At 42.3% G+C, this 26,499-nt stretch overlaps 2 protein-coding genes across 3 annotated transcripts in view; one reads left to right on the top strand and one right to left on the bottom strand.

Moving 5' to 3' along the window:
* The first annotated feature begins 106 nt into the window (after positions 1-106).
* On the top strand, positions 107-11,452 carry LOC113405143 (small nuclear ribonucleoprotein Sm D1). Its single transcript, XM_026646045.2, has 4 exons — positions 107-287; positions 2,081-2,157; positions 7,032-7,223; positions 10,734-11,452. Exons 1-4 carry the CDS (start codon positions 274-276, stop codon positions 10,808-10,810), a joined length of 360 nt encoding a protein of 119 aa, XP_026501830.1. The 5' UTR covers positions 107-273; the 3' UTR covers positions 10,811-11,452.
* Positions 11,453-12,111: 659 nt separating this feature from the next.
* The window catches only part of LOC113409694 (sodium- and chloride-dependent transporter XTRP3-like), a 34,065-nt gene continuing 19,677 nt past the window's right edge, over positions 12,112-26,499 (bottom strand). For both annotated transcript variants that reach the window (XM_026663877.1, XM_026646040.1), the window contains 6 exons: positions 26,246-26,487; positions 22,764-22,926; positions 19,680-19,884; positions 17,572-17,731; positions 14,877-15,042; positions 12,112-12,345 (listed from right to left, as the gene is read on the bottom strand). In XM_026663877.1, coding sequence (XP_026519662.1) covers positions 12,196-12,345; positions 14,877-15,042; positions 17,572-17,731; positions 19,680-19,884; positions 22,764-22,926; positions 26,246-26,487 — 1,086 coding nt within the window. In that variant the 3' untranslated portion in view covers positions 12,112-12,195. The remainder of the gene's footprint in view (positions 12,346-14,876; positions 15,043-17,571; positions 17,732-19,679; positions 19,885-22,763; positions 22,927-26,245; positions 26,488-26,499) is intronic.

The following is a 26,499-nucleotide window of genomic DNA, read 5'->3' as shown; positions in this document are numbered from 1 at the left end:
CCCGGAAGCGGCGCCAACCCGCCCCCTTCGCCGCTGCGCTGCGTCCCCCGGCTCGGCAGGGGGCGCTCAAACCGCGCCTCTTCCACTCATATCCGGGTGCGAGGAGAGTCACTTCCGGCCATTGAGTCGCTCAGTAGCGCCGTTTCTTTCACCGAGCGCCGGAGCGGCCTGGTCTGAGGCCTCCGCACCGAGCTCAATTTTTTCCTCTCCCCGTTGCCGGGGTTGCCGCTCTGTGGTCCCGGCCGGCTGGCCTGACGCCCCTGCTCCGCCGCCATGAAGCTCGTGAGGTGAGATGGGCCCGGATGGAGGCGGATTGGGGGTTAGCGGGCAGCGGCGGGAAAGGCGCGCGCTGGGCCTTCCCCCGTCTCGTGCCACTCCGGCTGCTCGCGCTCCTCACCCCCCCGCCCCCCTTATCTCGCGCCGCTGTCGCCCCGGGCTCCCCGTTCCACGGCGCGTGTGAGCAGGGCACCGTTGCCCCCTCCCCGGTGCAGGTGCCGCCTGGTATCGGCTCTCGCCGAGCCGGCGCGAGGGGCTGCCAGGCAGGTCCGTGCCAGGGAGCCCCCCCCCCCCCCCCCCCCGCGCCCCCCCGCGCGGGACCCCCGGGGGGGCCCGCCCCCCCCCGCCCCGCTCCCGCCCCCCCCCCACCGCCCGCCGCGGCCCCCGGCCTCTCCCCCCCCCCCCCTCCGGGGCTGCTCCTTTCCCAAGCATCCCCCTAAGGAAACGGGCGTTTAACATCACGCACGTGGGTTTTCCCACCCCCGCGGTAGCGGCTGGCTTGTGGCACTTGGGTTGCGAGCCTGGGTTAGACTCGTAGCTGGATAGTTCTTGCTGGTCTCTGATCTTTGCTCGCTGGTTGTGACTCCATCGCTACTTCCGCTTTCTTCCTTAGCCAACAAGCAAACATGAATCCGGTTATTGATAAAAGAAAATGCCATCACCCAATGTGGTGCCATGATTTCCCGCGTATTTTAAAGCAGCCCGCAACAAGTTATACGATTGTTTACTAGCCAGAAGACTTATTCTCTGGTAATTGTGAGATTGGGCGGAGTAAGGAAAAGTTTGGCTCCCTTCTCAGACAGAGCTGCTAAACTCAGCAAGAGAGGGACTCCCTGTCCCCAACTAATCCACATACAAAGAGCACTCATGCGGTGCTTGTAAGTGCTGCTATGTCAGGGCATTCCCATCTGTCATATTTAACTAAAAAAAAAAAAAAAAAAAAAAGTATGGCAGTGGATTTGTAAAAATCCCAATAGCCTCTCTTTAAAGCAATGTTTAAAACACTAATTATCCTTGTTAAACAATAATTCAAACAATTGTTAAACTAAATTATTTTTCACTTTTGTTCACCTCTCGCACTTCATTCAGCTTGTACAAATGAAAATAGGTTAGTTTGTTGTATTACCACTTTCACTTTAAGGTTCATAAATGTTAGCACAGTGCAATGGTGTTTGGGCTATAATGACTGTTTTTAATGCAAACGAGTTATTTAACAAATACCTTTACTATTGACGGCTTTGTAAAACCATTTTTAACTAAACAAATTCTGGGATAAACTAGCCTGTTTCTGTTTAGGTACTTTTGCATTTTGGCAAGGGGTTAGACTAGATCACTGACCCCTGCAGTGCCTTCTAGCCCTATGATGCAAGTAATGTACTTGGCTATTTGCACCATAGCAGTGACTGTAGCTGTTATATTTATTTTGTTAAAAAGCAAAGCTTGTCCTAAGTGACAGGTAACCAGCAAAAACCAGCTGCTTAATGAATGTTTTATAATGCTTGGCTTCCAAATAAAGGTGTAGCAGAATTGTACTCGGTATGTTTGGGGATTCTTTGGAGCAGTGTCCAATCAGGTTGCTTATCAAGGGTGCTCTCTTATATGGTTTTCACTGTTTTGTTTTTTGTTGTTGTTGCAAAGCCTCAGAGTCCATACAGAATTACATTTTTGGAATATTATGAGGTTTGAGATTGCTTCACGCTTTGTGCAATATGTATGGCAGGGCCTGGGTACTTTCTGAAGATTATTCACGTATTGTGATATTGGAATGGAAGTTCTGTTTTTCAACTACACTTTTATTTTGCAGGTTTCTAATGAAATTGAGTCATGAGACTGTGACCATTGAACTGAAGAATGGAACACAGGTGCATGGAACAATCACAGGTATGATATTCAAGATGTTGGACACTAAACCAAAATAATGAAGGAATTGATAGTGAAAGGAAAATCTGTTCTCTTCTAAAGATACTCCACTGTGATAGCTAAATGAGTTTCCTTAAGAGATACATTTTGTGAAATACTTGGTGACAAGTGTAAAATCACCCCATAAGCAGTAGCATTAGGAACATCAGTTCAGATGTTTGTTACTTACTCAGATATTTGTTTGCGGTGAATGTTCAGACTACATGTATCTTTAATGTAAAGACCAGCAACAGGCAACTAATCTAATGTATGAGATGTTCTCAGAGTTTTAATAATATGGACCACATCTGAATAAATACTGTGTTGAGGACTAGCACCTGTCTCACACTGGGGTTTACTGTGTTTATTTTTTCTCACCCTTCTGTTCTGTTGTTCTCTCTTTGCTGCCTTCTGTTCCTGCATGTGCTTCTCAATCCCTTAGTTCCTTCTGCCTTGAATTTGCTGCTCAACTGCATTTTTCCCTTCTACATTTCCATTGACATTCTTCATCTAGTAACTAGCATCTCCAGACCCAGGTGGTGGCTCCTGTTTCTTCTCCTCCTTTAGAGGCATCCCCTACTAAAGGCAGGTAAAAATGAGATGCCAGTTATCTATATTTACAGGCAGCTGAGCTCTTTTCAAGAGCCCAGGTGCATGTAGAAGCACCTGGAAGCATGGCCATCACTCTGACCTGCCAGCTCTTCATAGACCACCAGGAAGTGCTTTGAAGACTCATAGATCATAATTGGTCACAATAATAGACCAGAGAGCAAAAGGTCAAATTTTGTAATATTGTTTAATATTCTGTGTTGAGATTCTGGGCTGTTAGATTATAATACTGAGAGCCAGGTACTCCTGAATTGTAATAATTGGCACACCAAGTGGCTTAGGGGAAATCTCTTTTAGGCCTTGTCTATACACAGAGTTGCACTGGTTTAACTAAAGGTGTGTCCGGTCTACCCTCAAGTTTTACTGTGGGTGTTCGTGTACAGCTGTCAGTAAGGGGTGTGACGTATATATATTTTTTAAACTGGCAGTAAAAACCCTAGTGTAGACAGTTATACCTGTATAGCTTATTTTGTTTTGTTGAACTCCACAGTAAGCTATTCCAGTGTAAGCATGTTTATAAATGTATAACTTCATCTACAGTAGGACTCTTGCTTTAACTATGCCATTGTCAAAGTGGTTAAACTTAAGTGTAGACAAGGCCTTAGTTAAACCAGTGCATGTTTGTTTGTGAGGAAGCTTATTTCTATTTAGCTTAAACTGGTGCTAAAATATGCCACTCTTAAATCAAAGTAAGTGTCTGTTCTTTAGACAAACTTGCTCCTATTTCAGTACAGTGGTTTTAAAACACACCTTGTAAACTGGTGCTAATTTGTGTAGACAAGGGCTTAAACTGTTTCTTTATGTGTAAAATGGAGATGCTTATCTACCGCACAGTTTTGAGAGGATTAATTATTATACAATATTCTGAAAATATATAAAGTGCAGCATACATTTTTAAAGTTGTTATTCCTTGGGGGCACTGACCTATTTATGTGGTCAGCAGTGCCCTGATGGGCCGGAAGGCCCCAAAGAGTGAGGGTGTTTTGTGATTTTTTTTTTTTTTTATTAATGAAGTAATATAATTTGCAGCCTTAAATTTTGTGATAGGAGCTCTTTACAGAAACAGTAAAGAGTACAACTAATTTTAATTGGCATGATCATCGGAAATAGAAAAATTAATCCAAGTTCCTATCATGCATTTTGAGAACATGTGTAGGATATTGCAAAATTTGACCCTGAAAATTAATAGGTCTACATTAGACTAAGACTTCACGCTGGAATGACATTAGAAATAATTAGCTTTGGCATGCCATGTAGTCTTCACAAAGCAGCAGCCCTTACATTTATTGCCTAACATTATTTTAATTTTTTCTGACTTTTTTTTGATGGAGCCCTAACACTGGCCTTCATTGCAGCAACACATTGAAGTTTGGCAGAGGCATGTTCCTGGGATCTGCAAGGTGCTTTTTGCCGGTCTATGAAAATCCGTGATGATTTTTCGTAGTTATAAATCCTTGAAGATCTTTTCTGCTGTCAAATTCATTAGTGTTCATTACTTGAGTGCACACACTGCCCTGGCATCTCACGGAAGTATGCTGTATATAACACAACCAGATCGCATACGTGCAGACTGGATTCTTTTCCACTTCTCTACTTTCCTGCCTCTTCTCTCCGACTATTAAAATCCCAATTGCCTAGGAGATACATAAGCGTGGGAACCAGAAGATTGTGAATGCTTGGTTTGCTTATTTCTACAGACCTTAATTCTGTGCCCTTTACAACCTTTGTTGTTGAGTAAGGCCTTGCATGTCTCTGAGAGGTGTCAAACTGGGAAAGTAATCCAGACTGCTAAAATGGCAGACCCAAGTAGAGCTGGTTGGTAATTTTTCAGTGAAACTATTTTTCATCAGAAAATTCCAGTTTGTTGAAACAAAAACTTTTTGCAGGGACATATCAGTTTAGGCAAAACTCTCTCTTTCTTTGGAAAGGCCTTGGTTTTGTCCCAGTGCAGAATGGGATATTTATGTATTTATTTATTTATTTATTTTTGAAATCTCAAAGATTTTCACAGAGCTGGAAAAGTTTCCCATCTAACTCTAGACCCAACACTGTGGCCACACTGCTGCCCTTTCTGTGTTTGACTGTGCTGTCTGTAAAATGTGGTGACTCCTGGATATGTAACCCAGTGTTTCAGTCTTGTGTTTGTCCTCTGGTAGCTGGTCCATAGAAGATGATAGCCTTCTACTGCTGCTGGCCCTTTTAGTTAGTCCATTAACTCGAGTGATAGAGAGCTGTGCTGAGGGTCCAGGGTTCATATATCACTGATGACTAGGGCCCTACCAAATTCACAGTCCGTTTCATGGTCATGGGGTTTTAAAAATCATAACTTCCATGATTTCTGCTATTTAAAACTCAAATTTCACTGTGTTGTAATTGTAAGGGTCCTGACCCAAAAAGGAGTTGTGGGGGTGTCACAAGGTTATTGTAAGGGGGTTGTGGTACTGTTGCCCTTACTTCTGCGCTGTTGCTGGTGGCAGCGCTGCCTTCGGAGCTGGGCATCTGGAGAGAGGCAGCTGCTGGCCAGGATCCCAGCTCTGCCTTCAGAGCTGGGCCCTCAGCAGCCACCATGCTCCAGCTGCCCAGTTCTGAAGGCAGCAGCGCAGAAGTAAGGGTGGCATGGTATGGTATTGCCATCCTTACTTCTGCCCTGCTGCTGGCGGGGTGCTGCCTTCAGACCTGGGCACCCAGCCAACAGCTGCCATTCTCCGGCCATTCAGCTCTGAAGGCAGTGCAGAAGTAAGGGTGGCAATACTGCAACTCCCATAAAATAACCTTGTGACACCCCTCCTACCCCCCTGCCCAACTCCCTTTTGGGTCAGGACCCCCAGTTTGAGAAACACTGGTCTCCCCCGTGAAATATGTATAGTATATGGTAAACAGTGCACACAAGATCAGATTTCACAGGGAGAGACCAGATTTCATGGTCCGTGATGTGTTTTTCATGACCATGAATTTGGTAGAGCTCTACTGATGACAAGTGATAGGTGAGGAGGCTGGTTGTTACAAATGCACATAATTATTTTATTTCTTTTTAATAAGATCTAGGAAATTAAATACAAAGAAAGTTTGTTAAAATAATGTTAAGGTTGTAAAGTCAGGTACTTATAAGTTAGAAAATGTCAGAATTAAGTTTGTCCATTAATTCTGCCTCCTTGTATGTATCGTGATACATAAGGCTACGTTTTAGTCATGGGTATTTTTAGTAAAAGTCATGGACAGGTTACAGGCCCTAAACAAAAATTCATGGGCCTGTGACCAGTCCATGACTTTTACTAAAAACACCCGCCCTGACTAAAACTTGGGTGGGGGAGACGGTCTAGGGGGTGGCCCGGGACCCCTGCTGGTTCTGGAGGGAGGAGGTATTGGCGAGGCTGGCAGGGGCTTTCTGCCCTGCTCCATGTCCCTGCAGCTCGTTGGCGGCGGAGGCAGGGGCCAGAGCAAAGGCTCCGCTGCTCCCACCACAAGCATCAGCTGCCGTAGTTCCCATTGGCTGCAGTTTCCCGGCCAATGGGAGCTGCAGGGGCGGGGCCTGCGGGCATGGGCAGTGCACGGTGCGGAGACGCTGCCGCCGCCTAGGAGCTGCAGAGTGGCCATGCCAGTGTGAGCCGGGGAGCCCCCCACCCTGAGGTAAGTGCCTCTCCATACCCTCAGACCTTGAGCCCCCTCCCACACACCCAAACTGCTGCTGGCCCAAGGGCTGCCTGAGCCAGCACCAGCCACTGCAGAAGTCATGGAGGTCACGGACAGTCATGGAATCTGTGACCTCCATGGCAGACTCGCAGCCTTAATGATAGTCTTTAATTAAGTGATCATACACTTTTTTTTCTTGCAGGACCACTGTCTAACTTGAGTGCCAGGATGAGCAATGCTCCGTGAATAAACCAGGGTTGTGCAGTGAATGAGTCTGTTCGACCATTGCCTTGTTAGCTGTAGGGGAGGAAGGTATTTAGAGAACAAGATGGGGAACTACAGGAAGAGAGAGAATGGTTTTGTGATTAAGGCAGTTGAATGCTATCTAGGTGAATTGGATTCTATTTCTGGTTCAACAAGACTTACCATTTGGTGGACAAGTCATTTAAATAAAATTTTTCACAAATAGCTATTAATTGTGTGCTTCCTTTTCAAATGTAAGTCTAGTAAGAATGTCCTTTCGAAAATGGCATTACCTAGCATGCTAAAAGTAACCAGTTTTTTGATGCATTTAGTCTCTCTTCCCTAAAATTTGTCATCTGTCTGTTTTGTTTCAGGAGTGGATGTCAGTATGAATACGCATCTTAAAGCTGTGAAAATGACACTGAAGAACAGAGAGCCTGTACAGTTGGAGACATTGAGTATTCGAGGAAATAACATTCGATACTTCATTCTGCCAGACAGTTTGCCTCTGGATACCTTGCTAGTGGATGTTGAACCAAAAGTCAAATCCAAGAAAAGGGAAGCAGGTTGGTTTCTGATTTCACCTTTGTTTTATTCCAGATTACTAAGGGGGTGGTTTGTTTCCTCCATAAATTAGTACTTTTACTGAATCTGCAGTAATCTTAAAAAATGTCTGGTTAGGACATTTTAGTTTTCTGTGATTGATAGCTTGCTGTTTATTTTTTTTCTGCAGTAAGTTTTGAGGTTTCTTGTCCTCTAGCTGGAAGGCACTGGCAATTTGTAGATGATTTGATGTCATGATAGTGAAACTCAATGTATAAGGTTAACCCTGGACACCCTTCTTAAATTCTACATAAATCTGAAATTGTGTATATGGTGTCCTACCAGAGAAGACATTTTTTTGAAGTTTGAGGAAAAAATGAAACCAGTGAATTCTGAGAGAATTTCAAAATGCCTTTTATTTCGCTTTTGAAGTTCACTAGTGTGTGTGCGTCACATCTCTGTTTGCACTATTAACTTCAGGTTTTGTTTCTTAACCTCTATGAGAGCTAGTACAGAGGGGCCTCTTACTATGATGAGTGGATAACTGAGGAGTCATGTGCTACAGGGGAAAAAATGAACCTTTGGCTTCTATATAGTCTCTGGAGATCTTAACTTTCATGATAAACCTGGGATGTTTTCAGATAGGTAGGGTTCTGGCTCCAGCTGCCATCTACATCATATTTTCACACAAGAGTGTTCTAATTTTTTCCTCAGACAAACAATTCCTAAACAAAAATCTTTAAGATAGCATTAAAGTTGTAAATAGGGGACTATTAATTTAAAGCCACACTATTAAAACTTTGTTGTAACAAGAAAAACTAGAAAAAGAGAAAAGTTGTAGTTAGGGGTTCATAAACAACTTTACCTGTGTGCCATGTCTTCACCCACCTAATAAGGATATGCTTAAGATAACTTCACTTGAAACTTTAAAATCATTGACTGCAGTTGGAAACAATAAACTGTGAATGGAACCATGGTATGTTTTACAGAAATGTTGGTCCCCTCTTTCCTCTTCAATAAATAACATCCTAGCCTGGTTTGGTGAATGTAGTACTCTGAGATCTCTGGCCTATACACATTATGTGGATTGTATAAAAAGGATAAGTGAGCTGTAATGGAGTATGGGGTCTGTAATTTATATAAATAAGGTGATTGCAGAGTCTGGACCGTGTAGCACTAGTCTGTGTAGGCACATTGATAGGGCTCTCCACAACATTGTGTGACTCCCCCACCCTCTATGAATAATCTATTGACTATGTGGGAAATTGAAATAGGAATGGGTTACTTCTCTGGGTCAGTACATGAAGGATAAGAGGCACGCTGTTAGTTACATTGTACCATATGGGAAGGTGAACAAGAGAATGATCTTTGGGTTGTATGTGTTGGATGGTGGCTTGTGGCATGTACTGGAAACAAATGAAGTAGCTAGATGTTAGTTTGTTTCTGACTTAATAAATTGAGACTGTGACATAGTGGGTAGAGTTCAAGTTATTGAAAATCTTAATCGTTTTTTGAAATTGAGTAAATGTAGCTTCAGGTTAATACACTTGTTCCTGAGTACCTCTGTCAAGTTTTGTTTCTACTGTCATTTATTCTTCTTTTTTTTTCAAATGTTTTTCTTTGTTGCGATCTGAATAGTTTTGTCTATAATTTTTCCGTTAATTACCTGAGGCCTTGGCTACACTCGGGACTTCACAGCGCTGCCGAGGGGAATAGCTTGCACGCTGCGAGCGAGTGTGCAGTGCTGCAGGCTCTGATTACACTGACGCTTTACAGCGCTGTACTTGCTGCGCTTGGGGGGGGTGTGTTTTCACACCCCTGAGCGCAGCAAGTTGCAGTGCTGTACAGCGCCAGTGTAGCCAAGGCCTTAGAAAAACAGGTAAAGAAATTTCAATAAAGCTCTTTCTTTTTAAGCTGGTGATATCCATTTCAGGTTGTTTGTGGAACTTACCTACAGAATTCCTCACTACTTGTGCAACTAAGCATTCAGGTGTTTTCAGTTAATATTTATGTGCAGCATAACTATTCACATTTTTCACTTATTAATTTCAGTTATTGGTAAATGAACATGGAATTAATCTGCCAAAAAGTAGTTAAGGTTCTCTTGGAGGATACATGCTGCATGTTTGTGCGAGGTTCTGCTGCCAACTGTGAAATCCTTCATCCCTCTGCCCTCTCCCCCTCCCCCGCACTTACTTTGACAAACACGGGGGGGAGGAAGAAAAGTGCACTGTTATGTATTTCAAAATATTTTACTCTACAGTGTGAATAGGTTTTTACAATATTACACAGATGAGTTCCATAAAATTTCTTGTTCATTAACTAGCTCAGTTAATCAGAAACCCCAACATGTATGACCTTCATATGTAATTAGAGCTATTTATCTCAATTTGCTAATCCTCCATAATAATGCACCTTACTGGTGTTTTATGAAGACAAACCCATTTTTTTTTTCAGATCTTCACAATACTCTCCATCGTCTCAAACCATAGTTAAACATGCAAAGCACCATGATTAGAACACGCCTCTAAATGGTTATGGGGTCATGCCCAGCCTCCTTTGGGTAAAATTGCACCATACCTGTTGATAGAATGTCATAAAGCCATATGATTGAGGCATATTTATTGCTTCCAATTCCCGTTGCTTAAAAGAGGCAAGTGCCTTTTGTATGGGATATGCCTTTTTTGAAAGTCCCTGCCTAATGGGATATATAAAATCTGTAGCAGCTTGGTCAGTAGTTCTGTCAGGCATGTATTAGGAAAAAGACATGCCAACATAGTAGGTAAATTTGTTATGAATGTGTGAATAGGACCTCACTTAGCATGTTCTTTCCTATTCAATATAGTAAATCAGTTAGATGATTTCCACTTTTCTTGAACTAAACTGTTGCAGCAAGAGATGGCCAAAAATTGAAAAATGCTCAGCACCCAACATTTCTTATTGAAAACAATGGGAGCTGTTGAATGATCAGCTCTTGAGGAAATGTACCACTTTTTAGTTGCCTAAAAGAAAGTTGAGCAGTTTGGAAAATCTGGCCCTACACTTACACATTTTACACCTACCTTTGCCTGTTTCTTTGATAATACATTTTGCCATAGATAATAAGTTATATGGATAGGGTGTGAAGCCCACAGTATTGTAGCATCTTGTGTATTTAAATCCGAATTCCTGAATCGTTAGGCTTTATTCAGAGAGAGAGCGGGGGGGCTTGTGTCAAGCTTTCATATTATTCAGAAAGCTAGTATATGCCTTTGTTTTCAGAACTGAAAGTGGAGTAGATAGAGAAGTGTAAATTGTACAGTAGTTTTTTGTTTAAAAAATGCAAAAATCAAGTGCAAGGGAATTGAAATAGATAAACAAAAACTTTGGTGTGTCTGAAATTTGATAGCATTATCACAGTCTGGTATCCAGTTACAAGTCCTATATGATAAAATACAATGTCTTTTACATTTGATACAGCATACACTTTATTTCAAATAAACTCTATTCAGGTGTAAAAGTTAACTTGTTCTTTGTTTTGTTTGCTTGCTCAGTTGCAGGAAGAGGCCGTGGCAGAGGTCGGGGCAGAGGCCGTGGCCGTGGCAGAGGAAGAGGGGGACCTAGGCGATAACTTCTCTCACACCACAGATACATGTTACAAAATTCTAAGCAGTCTGATATTTTTTGTACAGGTTTTGTTTACAATGTCGATTTTTAATAAACACAAATGTGGAAAAGTTGTCTCTTTTGTCAGTTAAGCCCTGAATGAGGTTTGTATTCATTGTATGCAACCGTAGAGCATTACTGCGGACTAAGCATGCCATGTTACCTTTGTTCATGCAGTTCAGCCGAGATAATTTCTTTTCCTAGTACATACTATAATTTCACCTCTTGCTCTTCTCTGACCAGGTAAGCTACTTGTTATGTTGTAATACTGTTCAATCAAAATGAACGTTGCTTCTTCCTTTGCAAGACACATACTGTGTTCTATTAAGGTCACATAACCAAAATGTATATTTAGAGAATTTATACTTCTTAAATGTTGTGTTTTGTTTAACATTGCATTTCAGGGTGACCTCTTCTGTTTTTCTTAACAAAAAAATAGTACAATTCTACTATCTAAGTGAAACTTAAAATGTAACACATCTTGAGTTCATTCTGTTATAGAAAAACTTTCTCACAGGGAAAAATGGTTCAGGTCTATAAAACATTGGAATGTGGCATCATAAGATTAAAATCAAAATACATATCCATGGGTGTGAACTTTGTTGAAGTTAGTTGTATGGTGTGAGGCTTTTGTGTTGAGTGGTTTGTGAAACTATGTCACAGATACATTTTACTGCTTAAAGATGTGCATTTACTAGTAACTCCCTAGAAAACAGATACTGTACACAGTTGCATAGTGGAACCTGATATCTACTTCTATTGGAAACATAAGAATTGGCACAGCTTATGCATAAGCTTAAACTGTTTTGCTTTTACGTCAGCTCTTAAGAAATATTGACCTCCTTCCTAGTTTTTTCTCTCAAATAGAAAAGACTGCCACATTCAGATTACAAAACTTGAGAAGTCAAACTATATATATAAAACTTCAAGAAAACCACTCATGTACATGCATACTATTTTGAAGAGTAATTTCCAGTACTTCAGTTACAAAAGAATTTGCTTTCATATAATTGATGCTCATTGTTTTAAGTAGGCAGTACTGCACAGTGAGAAATAACAGCCTAACATCAGTTGTCATTAGCCAATAATACTTGGTAACTTGTGCTAGGTGGCTTTTTATGAGCTGCTGTTCTTTGTATATCAGTTAGAGACCCTCTTAAGGCTTCGTCCGCCACAGAAGAACTTTTTGAACCACTGTGGGAGCTGCCAAGAGCACTTCATGGTAAATACATCACCCAAGGTTCTGCAAATCTATGAATAGTTGCTACAAGTAATGGTTATTGTGGTCTCCAAGATCCACACAGTTATTGCAACTGGTGATAAAGTTTTCATGAGTCCAGTTATGAATGTTCACTCAAGAGTTGATACATTTCTCTTCTTCAGTCTCTTCATAATAAAAATTATTAATGCACCTATTGGTATACACATTGTGGATGCAGCCACAAGTAGTCCAATAACTGCTAGGGCATAACTTGGATAATCTTTTGTAACCAGTTGACCCTGCAAATAAGAGAGAATATTAGCATGAAGTAATTGTAGCCCTCTCCTCTGTGTAACTTACTATAAGAAATGAGATCCTTTACTACCCTAAAAGTGTTGGATCTTTAATTTTGGATGGCTGGCAGTGATCTTAAATTTATACACAGTTTTGCTAGAGAACAAAGTTAAGTTGTAAAGCAGATGTTGGTGTGTAGAGGTGTTCGGTATACCTTGATGTAAATATCAAGGATTGGTATGGACTGTCACTTCAAGAGACATCACTCATTTTAGTTCCAGAGTTTGCTGTGCACAATACATATTCTTCTTGTTCTTACCAAAAAGTTACAGTAGAAATAAAGAATCATGAAAACAGTTATAGAAAGTTATTTATGCTAATGGGTTGAATCCCACAGCATTTTGTATTTGCATGATTAATTTTTGTCCTGTATGTTGGCTGTGGTAGGTGGAGAGAGATGGACTATAGAGCTTTAGTCACTACTGACCTAGGCTGGATTTGAACTGCCAACCTTGAGGCAAGGTACTAGTGGAGTGTGCTACACAAAATAAGTGAATGGTTTCATGTCAGTTCTCATACAATCCCATACAGATTGCCTCAGTAATCTGAACAGAGGCCACATCCTGAACAGTCATGGAAACAATTACCCTTATCCCTAGACTACACCCTAGTAGATGGGGTAACTAGCATTGCTGCCTGTGCTTATCTGTCTGTACTTGCTGTGGTTATTACTCCCATCAGCACCTTTTAAGAACACTAAGTTCATTGAAAGGGTTTTTTTAATTGTAAGGTATGCCTATTCTAAATACAATATTAGTATGGCTCACTTCCTGTCTCTTTAAGGGGGAGAAAGATGCTGTCTTAATCATGAGTTCAGAATAAGTCCTTCCCAGATTATGCACATCTCTAAAGCACTCTGCTCTCAAGCAGTCAGAAAGTAAAGGTACAAGGTGTCACTTTTCCTGTTAGTGCCACTGTAAAAAGCCTAAATGTGTGGAATTCAAGGTTTAGTGGTATCGAGGAGCTAAAGCAATTTAAAAAAAAAAAAATTTTTTTTTTTTAAATCTAAACTACATGGCTGCAGTTCTGTTCCTACAGCATCACTATGTCTTATGGGATTTAAGCTACTCTCTTTTTCTCCCATGCTCAATGGGATTATCCGAATTCCAGCTGTATCCTGCTACTTCTCCCTCTTTTAAATGTGCTCCTTGACCCTCTGACCCCTCACCACACTGTATGAGGCTTCATAGTTGCGGATAGTCCTCTGATTCTTGCGGGGAGTGAACAGAGCTATGACCAACACTCCATGAACTAATCAATAAGGAGGCTGTTCAGGAGTGCTGTATGTGTGCCTTTAGTGCTGGACACACTATAGCTGACTGCTCTCAGCTTTGGTGGTCTGGGAATCCAGCTAAATGATGTAATACAACCCAAAGCTGCTGTATAGCTATTCAGAGCTTTACTATACGTCCACTATTTCCCCATAATGTAATTAGTGCTTAAATGGAGAAACTGAATGGAGGCCTGCATCTTGCATTCAGCAGCACCATCTAGATTTCTCTGAACACTTGAAGGGATTGTCAGCTGTGATACAACTCATACAGCTAGCATTGTGTGAGATACTGCAGTATACTAGCTGTCTTTTAAGTGTTGCCCCTTATCACCAGTTGGAAGTTGGCAGCAAGCAACAAAGCTTACTATAGCTGGTGCAGGTAAATATTTGTTACAGCTGTTTAACATGAAATAGTGAGAAATGTTAGTGCTTATGTAAGCTTTTCACTTTGAGGCTAAATTTGTCACTGGAAACTTTTCTCAGCAGGATTATTTCTTCCTGACATGGCACAGTTGTGATCCCTGTCTCTGCAAAATGTTTTCAGTCTTGCTGCATTGGAATCTGCGGTTCTCCAGCCAAGAGCAGAAACCCTACACCCTTTCAGATACCCAAATTAGCAGTGGCATGAAAACACTGTAAACTTGATTACTTTCCTTTTAATAACAAAGGGAACATGTCCTGGAATATTGTTAAATTAATATTTACTTAAGAAAATCCAAATTGTTCTTTCTCTGTGATAAACATGTATTTAAGTACTTTTATAAAACATGTATTATGCCCACTAGGGAGAATGAATTGGATTGTGATTCATTCTATTGCATGTGTAATTAGGTATGTGGGAGCTTTGTTCGAAGTACTGAAAACCTCTTGGTCTCATGAAAATGTCATTTCCTATTCACAATTGATCACTTAGTGTGGTATCACTGCTGTTGTGATATTTTGAACAAACAAACTTTATAAAAAATGATTCTAACTCTTAGATGAAAGCTTTATTATTTGTGTGAGGGTTAGGGAATGCAGCTGCTTCTGCCTTCCATTAAAATTAAAGACCCATATTAGTTCCAGATTGAAACCTGCTGTGTTAATTTTCAGCTGGTGCAGTTTGAGCAGGCTCCCCCCCATACCTTGAATATGCTGATATCTCCAAGTCCCAATGGCAAGAAGGGACTGGTGATGAAACAAAGTGATAAGTAAAATAAATACCTGTGTGGCATCCCAGGCTTGGTACTGCAGTGTTCCTGTGCGGATGTAGTCAGTGAGGTAAAATATCAACAAACTTATAATTAGCACAGGACTGGCAAAAGCCCACATAATTTTCCAATACCAGTTTGGCTTATGTCCGAGCATTAGGAGAAGGTCTTTTTCAAATCTGTTTTTTAAAAAAAAAAAAATTGCACAGTTTGTTCAACTATACTACCATTTTGATTTTGCATTAGTAGGTTAGATACTAGGAAAATCTTTCTACCTGTAAATGATAGTTAAGCTCCAAGGGAGGTTGTGAAATCCCCATCACTGGAGGTTTTTAAGAGGTGGTTTGACAAATGCCTGTCAGGGATGGACTGTTTCATTGGTCCTGCCTCAGTACAGGGGCCTGGACTTGTTGACTTTTCAAGGTCCCTTCCTCTTTTAGTTCCTCATTGTATTTCTTGGCTACATTAGGAAAAGATGTATTTTGAAAGATACAAAGGAAAAAGGCTTGTGAGGGATTTCTAATGTGTAGGGCCTAGAGATTAATGTGTGAATCCTGTTAAGTCCTATCTAAATATGTACAAATAATATCATGTACCTAGGTGTGCTCTACAACTATAAAGGACCAAATCTGCCTGTAGGGGGGGGAAATTGCTCAGTAGGAAAAAGTGTATGTGGCTAGGCAGGATGTGAGCTGAAAGAGACCTAGCTGCAGGGAATTTGGCTCGCTAGGAGCATCTGCTAAGGTCAAAAGGTGTGTAATGTGTATTGAGCAGAAGTTAAGTGGAAAACATTGGGTCATAGTAAGAGAGAGAGCTAGAGAAAAGCAGGTAGAATCACTTACAATTTTTCTAGCTGGTTTTTTTTTTTTTTTTTCCACCCAAACAACTCCCCCCTAAACAAATGCAGAAAGTTTCTATATTAGTTCAAATAATGCAAGGTGCTCAGTTACCTAGTGGGTAGGAGACCGATTATGGCCCTGGCCGACATGCTTAAGTAACCCATGTGGACAAAACCTATGGGAAAGTGTGTTTTTGGCATTATGCAGTATCTCACGATCCCCTGTGAAAATGTGGGAAATACTAAGAATAGGAGTCACATATTTGGTCCCTTGTTTTGTATAATGATGTAACATACATCTATGAACTGGATGTAGTAAATATGTTTATATATTTTAATGACTTAATAGGATTTAAAAACTTTAAATTCACTGTTCAGCTAACAAGTATAAACTTAACATATCAGGGGTGTCAGTGTACACCCCTGTGCCCTGCTGGCCTCTGCCCTTATAGAACACATCTGCTTGGGCTTTGCAACAGATGAGACCACAATGCTTTTCTTTGCAGTGATGGGATTTTCTTGGCCCTGCTTGGTGCTCTTGCAAGCAGTACCAAGCATTGCTCTGCCTAGGCTGAGGAGTGCCACTGACCTGAGTGGGACTGTGCATGGGAAGGGATTGCAGTTGCAAGACCCTTAAACACCAAGATTGTTTTTACCTCTAAATGGATGAGTCTGATTAAACTGTTCCCACCCACTATTCTCAGTCAATGTGTGTGTGTGTGGGTGGGTGGGACATCACTTTGCACGGAACACCTGCCAGGTAGCACAGTGCCCAGAACTCAGGATGCGAGAGCATGAAGGAAGCTGTTTTTCCATTGGCTGGGGATAGGGTGACCAGACAGCAAGTGTGAAAAATCGGGACAGAGGGTGGGGGATAATAGGCACCTATGTAAGAAAAACCCCAACTATCTGGACTTTCCCTATAAAATCGGGACATCCGGTCACCCTAGCTAGGGATGGGGAACTGGGTTACCCAATTGACTCTCACTTCCGCCTCCCCTTCCTATTTAAACTCTGCCGTGGGTTAAGGTAACCAGAGCTGCTTGCTCCGTCCAGGGTGCAAGTGTTCTGAGGGCAGGGGAAGGGTTTGGGCAAAGGATGCAGCATGTGCACTAGAGCTAAGAGCAAGAATTAGGTGAGTTAACAGGGAAGGACCGGTAAGCACAGTTTAATAGTGACCTTTGTAGGAAAACATAGGTGCAGGCTGAAAGGGAAAAAGCATGTTACCTAAACCAGTGGCTTAGGGCCAGCTTGTCCCCGGGGTAGGGAAAAACCTGGGTGGGGGAAGTGGGAATGTCGGAGGCTCCCCTTGATCATGTCCATGGCATCAGTGCTTTAGTCCAGCGATGGGATTTGTGCCTGGGATGAGTTATTTTGACCCCCCCAAAGCCTGCAGATACGTGGAGACCAGGGAAGTGTGATGGGGCGCTGTGCAGCCCTACTGGCTCCTGCCATTGTGGCTCAGTCAGCTTTAAACTTCTGTGGGGAGTGATGTGGGGACAGGACCAGCTCTAGGCACCAGCAAACCAAGCACGTGCTTGGGGCAGCACAACTCCAGGGGTCACTCCAGCTCTAACCCGTCCCTTTCCCAGGAATGAATCCTGACCCCGGTACCCTCCCTGGGGAGGCTTGTGAGGGAATGAGAGGATGTTGCTGGGGAGGTGCCACCCCCACCTAGCTCTGTGAGTGTCACCCCCTCTTGGCTGCCCAGGCTGAAAGAACAGCTCAGTCCTCAAATCTGATGAAAGATTTTTTTTTCTCCCTGGAGCTGCTGTCCTGGCCTAAGTGCTTTCCCCAGTGTGTCCTGCCTGCACCAGATCCCTGCGATGGCACAGTTACAGCAGTAAGGGAGGAGGTTTTAAACTCTTACCTCCTTAGCCCATAGACGTAACAAACAGCGATCGTCTCCACCAGAACGATGAGCAGCAGAGAGAGGGTAGCTGCATAGTCATTGAATATGTCAAACCAATAGTTTCCAGCCTCCATGGTGAACACCAGGCCAACAATGCAGTTGATGAAACACACAATACCTGTAGGAATAAAACAAAGAGGTTATTTTAGCCTCAACGGAAAGGAAAATGTTACTAGGGCAAGAGTCGGAGGCTTTGCATTAAATAAAAGACATCGGGTTTTAGCCTGTTTTTAGTGGTAATTGGTAGTCTTAGGGGAACCAAGAAAACTAGCAATGTCTACATACTACAGTGATTGATGCTATATAAATACCCAGGCTAGAGCATTGATGTGGGTGAGGCCTGTGCTACAGTTGTTAAATGTATGTTGCTTGCATTATAAAGCTTTAAAGACCATTTCCCCCACATTTGAAGAATTGTTGCTTCATGTGGCACTTTCCTATGTAAATTAGCAGGGAAGCCTTGAAAAAGCACAGAGAGTTGCAATCAGCATCTGGGATGTTCTCTGATGGCACTAACTGGAGGGGTTGGAGAAAGGTGAAATTAACTCAATTTCCTCTTGCCTGCTTCCCAAGTTGCATTTAATTTTAAAGGCAGTATCTTAATATTTCTGCACTCAGCACCAAATGTGAGGTGCCTTTGCATTTGCATACCTCCTTCTTGTGAAGATCTCAAAGCACTTTGCAAACATCAATGAACTAAGATTCACAGCATCCCTGTGAAGCTGGAGGGTATTGTGATTTTTCTTTTTATTTGACCTGATGAATAGTAAAAGGTGTGGCATGACTGCTGTTACGCAAAGACAGTATGAAGAAGCTAAAAAATATTTCCTTGCAAAATATTTTCTTATGACCCTGCTCATACACTGTTATTGCTGGTTTGGTTATGAGCACAAAGCTATTGGCTATGATTTCTTGTAAATAGCTGTAGAAGAAGCATCCCTGATTATTTGTTTAATCACACATGCACCCTCCCACCTAATGGCCTTTGTTCTGTGTCATAAGAACACAAATAGCTTTGGCAGGCTATGTGAATGAAATAACTGTGGAACTCTGTGGAACTCTGCTGATAATGGTGGATTATTTATAGTTAAAACTATACAGGTGGTGTAATATAGGAACTGATGCAAATGTTTTGAGGTTCAAAAAATTTAGCTAGCTATTTTTTGATAGGAGTTTCTCCTCCTTTTGGTCAGAGGCAGATGTACTAAGATACTATACATTTGTGATCTGATTTCAAGATCAAAGAAGTTCCTATAAATATGGAGACATTTGGATGCATATGCAAACTTTTTGATGCTCACATATCATTAAATACTAATCTGACTGATCATTTGACAGGATATTTGTGTCAGAAGTCCTTGTAAATATGAAGACGTGATCTCTGCAATGTCTGTTTCTTAAAAGCAATAAAATACTCTGGGCCTTGTATTCTGGAGAATTATGGTTCCTCCTAGGGAGTTTTTCTATCTTGGGTCTCACAGCAAACATAAACTGAGGCAGGCAATCTTCCCTGAGAAATGCCACCACTGATTGAAGTTTATGTTTAAATATATTCTGTGAAACCAATAGCAAAGTATCTGTATGTTGTATTACAGTACAAGGGACACACAAGTGCTTCCTGCTGAGATTTTCAAAAAATATTCACTGTGTACTTGTAACATTGTTTTGTTTTTCCTTATTCGTATCATGTTTGACTTTTTTTTTTAAAGCACTATTTTGATGAATGAGAATGATGCACACTAGCGTCTGCGGTTGTTGTGAAAGAACTGCATTTTGGAGGCTGGCGACCAGGCCTCACGTGACATTCCTCATGCAATTGACAGGCTGCGGGGGTGGGGCAGTCCTTACTCACTCGGAACTCCCACTGTAATCAGTCAACTCCCCTTAGGACCTGAGCCTGCAAGGGGCTGAGTACCCTTCACTTCCCTTGAAGTCAGTGGGAGTAGAGGGCACGCAGAACCTTCCACGCTGGGGGCTTCCAAATCCCTCTTGAGTGTGTTCACTCCTTATGCAGCCTGAATTCCTACCCGCTGTCGACCTGTTTTATTATGTGGTAGTGAACTTACCTGAGATCACCTCTTTAGGTAAATGGGTGGACAGAAATTTGCTGTCTGTCAAAGGGGTGAGGATAGCTGCAGTGTTCCCCAGCATACTGCCTATGCCCAGCATCAGCAGCATAATAAAGTACAGCACTGAATACAGCTGAGAGACCTCCATGTTTTTTATTGCTTCCGAATACACTATAAATGCCAGTCCAGTGCCTTGGACAGCCTGCCAATGAGAAGAAGAGAGTAGAACCTAACCAAGCGTGGTGGTGTCAGCTCTTCAGATAGCTACACCCTTGCTTATTTACTGATAGAAATCAACATCAGATTATTATACAAAAGAACTTTAACCCAAAATAACCTTTCATTAAAAGTACGTCTCCTGCCTCTTACTGAAGCTCTACTTCTACCGCTTTAAACAGTAAATGAAAACTGTAGGTAAGGTAAGTCTAAACTCTGCCACCTTTTACTCTTGTTGATTAGTGCCTTGCTCTTCAAGGAGACCCACTGATTCCAATAAGACTACTCACCATGAATAAAGGCATCAAAATCTGGACCTTAATGATGGCAAATGGTAACTATGTGCCAGTAGCCTTGAGTAATGAACTAGTTGAGATCTTTGCTGGCCTGTTTGAATGGTGCAGAATTGGCCTCCTACTACTACCCGGAATAATAATGGACCAGTCTTGCAATCTTTACTCAGGCAAGTAGTCCTAAGTAATCAAAATGAATCGTATCCTGATCTTGGTTCCTAAAGCCTGAGGAGTTCCACTGAAGTCCTTTGAATTACTTTAGATTTGCAGAATGTCACCCGTTGACTTCAATGGGCCTGCTAGCATGTAGAAGAACTATTCCCCCGGGTAGTGGTGGGGCAGGAATGAAGCCGATAACAATACTTGGCACTTCTCATCTTCAAAATGATTGACAAACATTAACGTGCCTGAGTCAGCACCTCCACAAGGGTAGCTATTATCCCCCTTAGTACAGATGGGAAATGCAGGCAGAGCAGTCAAGTGACTAGATGGCTGTTATTAAAGCTGGGTTTAGAAATGCAGACCATTTCCCCTCCTAGTTCTATAAGTAATATGGCAACATCCTCTTACATCTAATCTCAAAGGGCCAGACTTATGACCCACACAAAAACCTAGCAGCCTTCCCACATTCATTGCAACCCGTAACGTGCTATGTACTACTGATGGCCACACCGTTAGTGCTGGGCGGGCGGACGGACGATGTGGAAGCCCAATGTGCATGGCAATCGTGCTGGAGGAAACCTTAGTGCAGGGTTGAGCTTAGGGCTTGAGCAGTAAAGCTGGTGCTTTACTGAGCGAAGTCAATTGGCTGCCTGAGCGGAGGGGAAAGGATGATAAAAGGAGCAGCCCTGCACTTACATCACCTCCCTCCTGCCAGTTCATCTACAGGGAGGCGTTTCTGGCAGACATGGTGATGACCGTGTTTTGCTTATAGAAGGTTTGAACATTTTGGGCTGGACCCTGAAATTCTTATTTATGGGCGTTGTTCCATTGACATCAAAGGCTACTCACACAGGTAAAGTTTACAGGATTAGGTCCTAAGTCTACTGTAGCAGAGCCAGCATCCACCAAAATTAGTTGTGCCATCTTCAGAGTCCAGCGGTGAGATGCCAATTAATAGGAGCTGCGTGGCTAGATCCCGGTGCACCCCAGGTTTGCAGGGAGGGAGTCCTGGGCGCATGGGAAGTTGGAATGGGAGTTTTTACTTGAATGTCTCCAAACAGTTTGACTCCTCTTCCATTTGAGGGGCGTGGGAAGGTTTTATTTTAATGAATTCGCTTGCCCAGCCAAGGCCATCAGAAGAGGTCTGAGTGTGACTAAGTGTCACAGCTCAGAGCCCGGGCTAGTGTGTAAGCTGCATTGCCCCAGGAGGCACTATGCCTACAGAGACCCCTCTGGGTCACAATTCCCTCCTCTCTCCAGGGGATAGGTGAGTATTAATTTACAGCTGGCTTATTATGCTAGAAGCAAATTATGGCAGCCAGCAGCTGCAGAATATATATATAATATATAGAGAGAGAATATAAATGTTCCACCTAAAGCAGTGGTTCCCAAACTTTAACAACCTGTGAACCCCTTTCACCAAAATGTCCAGTCTCGCGAACCCCCTCCTAAAAAGGAATATTTCCAGGGATTTTCTCCTTTACCTGAGTATAAATTATAAAAGCAGTGATCTTGGAAATATAAAATTTGTTTTTATGACATGCTTATTACACACTATTTATTATTAATTATTATTTATCATTACAGTATTTTATTACATTATGAAAATGGCAGCACTCTTCCAAGATCTCACTTTCATAGCTTGTATCACTTTGAATAAGCTTGTTATAAGACAAGGCTCCTATGTTTCATCAAGAAGTATCAGATGTGAAACAGCATGAAGGTATCTAAGAAGCCAACTCAAAGAGTTCTTCTTATACAAGCATTCAGGTCTTGAGCAGTTCAAGCAAACAATACATGTTACAACGAAGCTTAAACTTGTTCTTCATAATAATTTTAAAAACAATACTAGCTGCCTATTTAATTTTAAAAACAGCAAAAAATATCCACCTCCCTTTCCATTTCTTATAAGGAGTCTTGAAGTTTAAATCTCCTCAGTGTGATAGATGTGCTTGCTTTGATCTGCTTAGCTCTTGGAAGTCCAGGGGCTCCGGGCTGCTGGTCCCGTGCTGCCCAGGGTCCCTAAGGACAGCTCTGTCCGCCATTAGGGAATTTTTTCCCGAGAACCCCCTGTAACGTTTCGTGAACCCCCAGGGGTTCACGAACCCCAGTTTGGGAACCACTGACCTAAAGTTACTCAGTAGAAGCATCTTTACCTAAAGGCTACAATCACCTGGGGCTGCTAAGTGGCCTAAGCAAGGAAGGAGTCGCTTAGGTTGCCTAAGCTAAGTGTAACATCTACCATCACATTAAACATACTCAGGACCTCCTCATCAGTACAAGAGCTAATAGAGTTCGTGTTCTTTCTCTCCCTTAGACCCGACCATCAATATAAGCTTCCACTTCTGACTGAGGGAAAAGGAAACAGAGAAAAAAAGAACCAAGGCTGGTGCACAAAGGAGCAAGTTACCGTGTCTAGTTCAGCTTCCAAACTGCAGTTTTTAATCTGTGGCAATAATTCTGCATACTGGTTTGGGTAAGTAGACGTTAGGTAATTTTTCATACTGTCGAGATTGTCTGCAGTTAAAGCTCCTTCTTCCAGGTCGAAAACGTTTGTCAACAGCAGTATTACCCTGTAAAGCCAAGATAATTTAGTTTCTTTCTAGTAAAGCTAGAAGAAATGTTTCAGTGGCAGAATTTGGATGCAGCTTCTTTTAAGTGGAGGAGTGCACTCCAGAATACCACAGAGGGACAGGCAGGAGAGCGCTTGCTATACTTCAGTAAAGTATGCTGAAAAGAGGCTAAATGTGAAACTACACTTGTGAACGGGGAAGAAGGAAAACTGGGATAAAAGATATGCTTTGGCTTAACCAGAAGTTATTGGCTTGATGCAGGAATCACTGGGTAAAATTCTATGCCCTGTGTTAAACAGGTCAGACTAGATTATCATAATGGTTCCTTCTGGCCTTAAAATCTATGCATCTATATGAAAATTAATTTTCTTATTTTATTCCTCTCAGTTCCATTTGCACTTATTGCTGTGAGTGGATGGTCCCAAATTCTGGCTCAGGTCCTCAGTTCATGTAAACTGACGTAGCTCCACTGAAATCAGTGGTATTACGGTATTTACATCAGCTGAAAATCTGCCCCTCTGTCTTTTTTCCTTTGTGCCTCTTTTAATATGACGACCACATGGCATCAATTACTTTCTGACAAAGGAGATGCTTGGAATATTAGCCTGTCCTCTGCTGTGATTAGTGCAATGGGTTAGTGCTGCGTAAATCTAACAAAAATATAATAGTAGTCCAGTCACTGAGACTTTGTATACGTGTAAGAATATGGCTTTAGGATCAGATCCTGCAGTGTGCTGAGTATCTTCTGTGAAGTGCTGAACTCCTTCACAGCTCTCTGTAATCAATAGGAGTTGATGCTTTGTAGTTCCCAGCAGGGAGAACTCAGCACCTTGCAGGATCATCCAGCTGATGGAACATATCTTAGTACCTTGGACAGAGATTCAGGCTGATATGGGGGTTGGCTCACATGGCACATCATGTCTGGGAGCTATCCTAAAGGATACTGGAACAAAGCCACTTGATTATAATCGTGGTCCAGACGTGACCATGAAAATTACTTTTGGATCAAATAGACACCTAGGGTTGCACTCTTCTAAGGACTCGGGGACACAGTTCTGAGATCAAATGCATAGCGTATTTCATGCTCTTTACTCTTGTTACATCTCTCAGCAGTACTTCCGCCAGAAGGCTTGACACACGTGAGAACCAAATTTATCTCCTTTCCACACAGACCTGTTGTTATGTCACTGTGCATACCTGCAAATGATTGACATCATGAAAAAAGAAAAGGATTTCTGCTTGTTCAGTCTTTTCACCAGTATTTTCTACCACCAGACTGAAGGTGGCATGTCAGGGTATGATATTTATTTATACAAGTCAAAAGGAAGCAGAGAACTTAATGCATGTTGGAGAGCAGATAATTCTGAAGAAACAGATTCTAAGTTCTCTTGAGGATTTAGGTGAAGATTAAGGTCTGTGTTTCCAGCCAGGCCAGGCACAGCATGTATCTGTAAATCTCGTGTCTAAGAGTTTGCGTGGCTGTACATCTTGTGTTCATTTTTTGTGTTCACAGGATGACCCGTGAGTACAGATCAGAGCACCTGCACCTCTGTCTACTTCATCTGAGCCTGCAATCTCATACTCAGATTTGTGCCCACAACTGAAAGGTGGGTAAAACTATTGATTGGACATACGTTTTGAGGTTGTAAATTGTATCTGCAAAAAGGATGTCTGCAAAATTTGGCCCTCGGTATTTGCGCTTTCCAAAATTCTTGTTTGTTTGCTATTTTGATAATCGGTTTGGATAATTCCTGGGATGATGTACCATGAGAGCCCTTGACACTGGAGAGTCTGTGGAATTTCCAGCTATTGTACAAAGATTTTTCAAGCAGTGATAGTTGTACTGTGCCTTTGTGTCATATGGAGACTGTTGGGATTTTCCTTCTCATGCTTACTCTTTTATAATGGGGTGGGGGGACAAGCCACAGGGTTCCTTTGAATGATTTTCATTTCTCAAAAGTAAGCCTTTTATTGAGAACACCTGTTTTCATTTTTGATGGGGCGGGGGGGAAAGGGCTGGGAAATGTCTCTTTCTGAACCATTTTTTCTATCTCCTTCCTCTGAAGGATCAGGAGATGGCCCAAGCTGGAGACAGGACATTGGGCAGGGAGGGCTGCGCTCTGAGGTGACACTGAACATTCTCTCTCTCAGGTGCTTAGCTGGCTGGTTCTGGCTCACATGCTCAGGGTCTAACTGATCGCCATATGTGGGGTCAGGAAGGAATTTCCCCCTAGATACAATTGGGCCTTGTGTTGGGTTTTTTTGTTTGTTTGTTTTTTGCCTTCTTCTGCAGTGTGTGATGTGGGTCATTTGCCAGCATTATCCGGGTATATCTCATTTAATAATTTCCCTGCCATTGCATCAGCCTTGGGCACTGGTGCACCTCAGTCCCTCCTGTTCTTTGCCTGTGGCTCATAATAATCTAGTTTCCTGTGGGTTGTAATACTTTGATCTCATTTCAGTTGTTGGGTCAGTGTGCAGATGCTGAGTGGGTGGCCTGGCGTATACTAGAGGTCAGACTTGATGTTCTAGTGGTCCCTTCTGGCCTGGAACTCGCTGACTCTATCAGACTTTTCTCCAGTTGTGAGTGTGCTTTAACAGGAGCAGCAGCAAAGAAGCTCTCTCATGCTTTCTAAAAAGTGTCTGCTGTCCATTCCTTTCCTGGCGTCATGCCTGCCTACAGTTACCTTAAAGGTGGGCTGCAGTGCTGAACGCAGTCAGTAGGAATCCAGCCACTGTCTGTTTCATGGAATAGACTTCATACACCCCTCATCAGAGGTAGAAAGCTCTGTAGCCATCTTCACTATCATGCTGAGGCAGTGACCTGGGCACAACATAATTAAACTTGGCAGTGTAGGCAGGACCTAACTCGGTCCCTCGCCTAAGTCCTTGGACTTCCGAGGTTTTAACCTTGTGACAGGACATAGGTGCATGCCTTTTCCAGGGCAATTGAAAAGAGTGTTGTAACTGGTTCAGGGAACAATGTTCTGTAACCTGCTCAACCCTCCTGCTTATAACTGCAATGTAGGTGGGTCTTTAAACTCATTTGTCAGCAATGGTACCTTCAAAACTTGCAGGCAATAGTAACCTGAACTCTGATAATCAGTACTAGTCATAAAAAGAACAGTGCACTCTGAATTCTAATCTCAGATCTTATCTAATCTAATATCTCCTGCATATTTATCAGCTCTATTCAAGTGGCACTCAAGGAGCTATGCTGCACAGCTGCTATTTGTGTATATATGTAATCTCTTTTCCTATGTGTAACATCCTATGTCATGTCTCGGGGGGAAAATAAGTTAAAACTCCAGTCTCTTACTTGCTTAGACAGTTTTCATAGTTGAAAGTCGCCTTAAAGCCATAGATAGAGAAAGTCACAATACTGGCAAATATTGACGTGCTGCTGTTTATCAAAGAGATGATAATGGCATGTCTCTCGCAGTTGTTGTTTGGCTCGTTGTAGCTGGCAAACGCTATCAGGCTTCCGAAACCAAGACCAAGTGAGAAAAAGATCTGGGTAGCTGCATTAATCCAGGTTTTAGGATTTGCTAATTGCTCTAGCTGTAAAACAAG

The sequence above is a fragment of the Terrapene carolina genome, unplaced genomic scaffold (genome assembly GCF_002925995.2).
Source record: "Terrapene carolina triunguis isolate 2854851 unplaced genomic scaffold, T_m_triunguis-2.0 Scaffold34021, whole genome shotgun sequence".
In the NCBI taxonomy this organism is placed as follows: Eukaryota; Metazoa; Chordata; order Testudines; family Emydidae; genus Terrapene; species Terrapene triunguis.
This window is presented reverse-complemented; position numbering and strand designations above follow the sequence as displayed.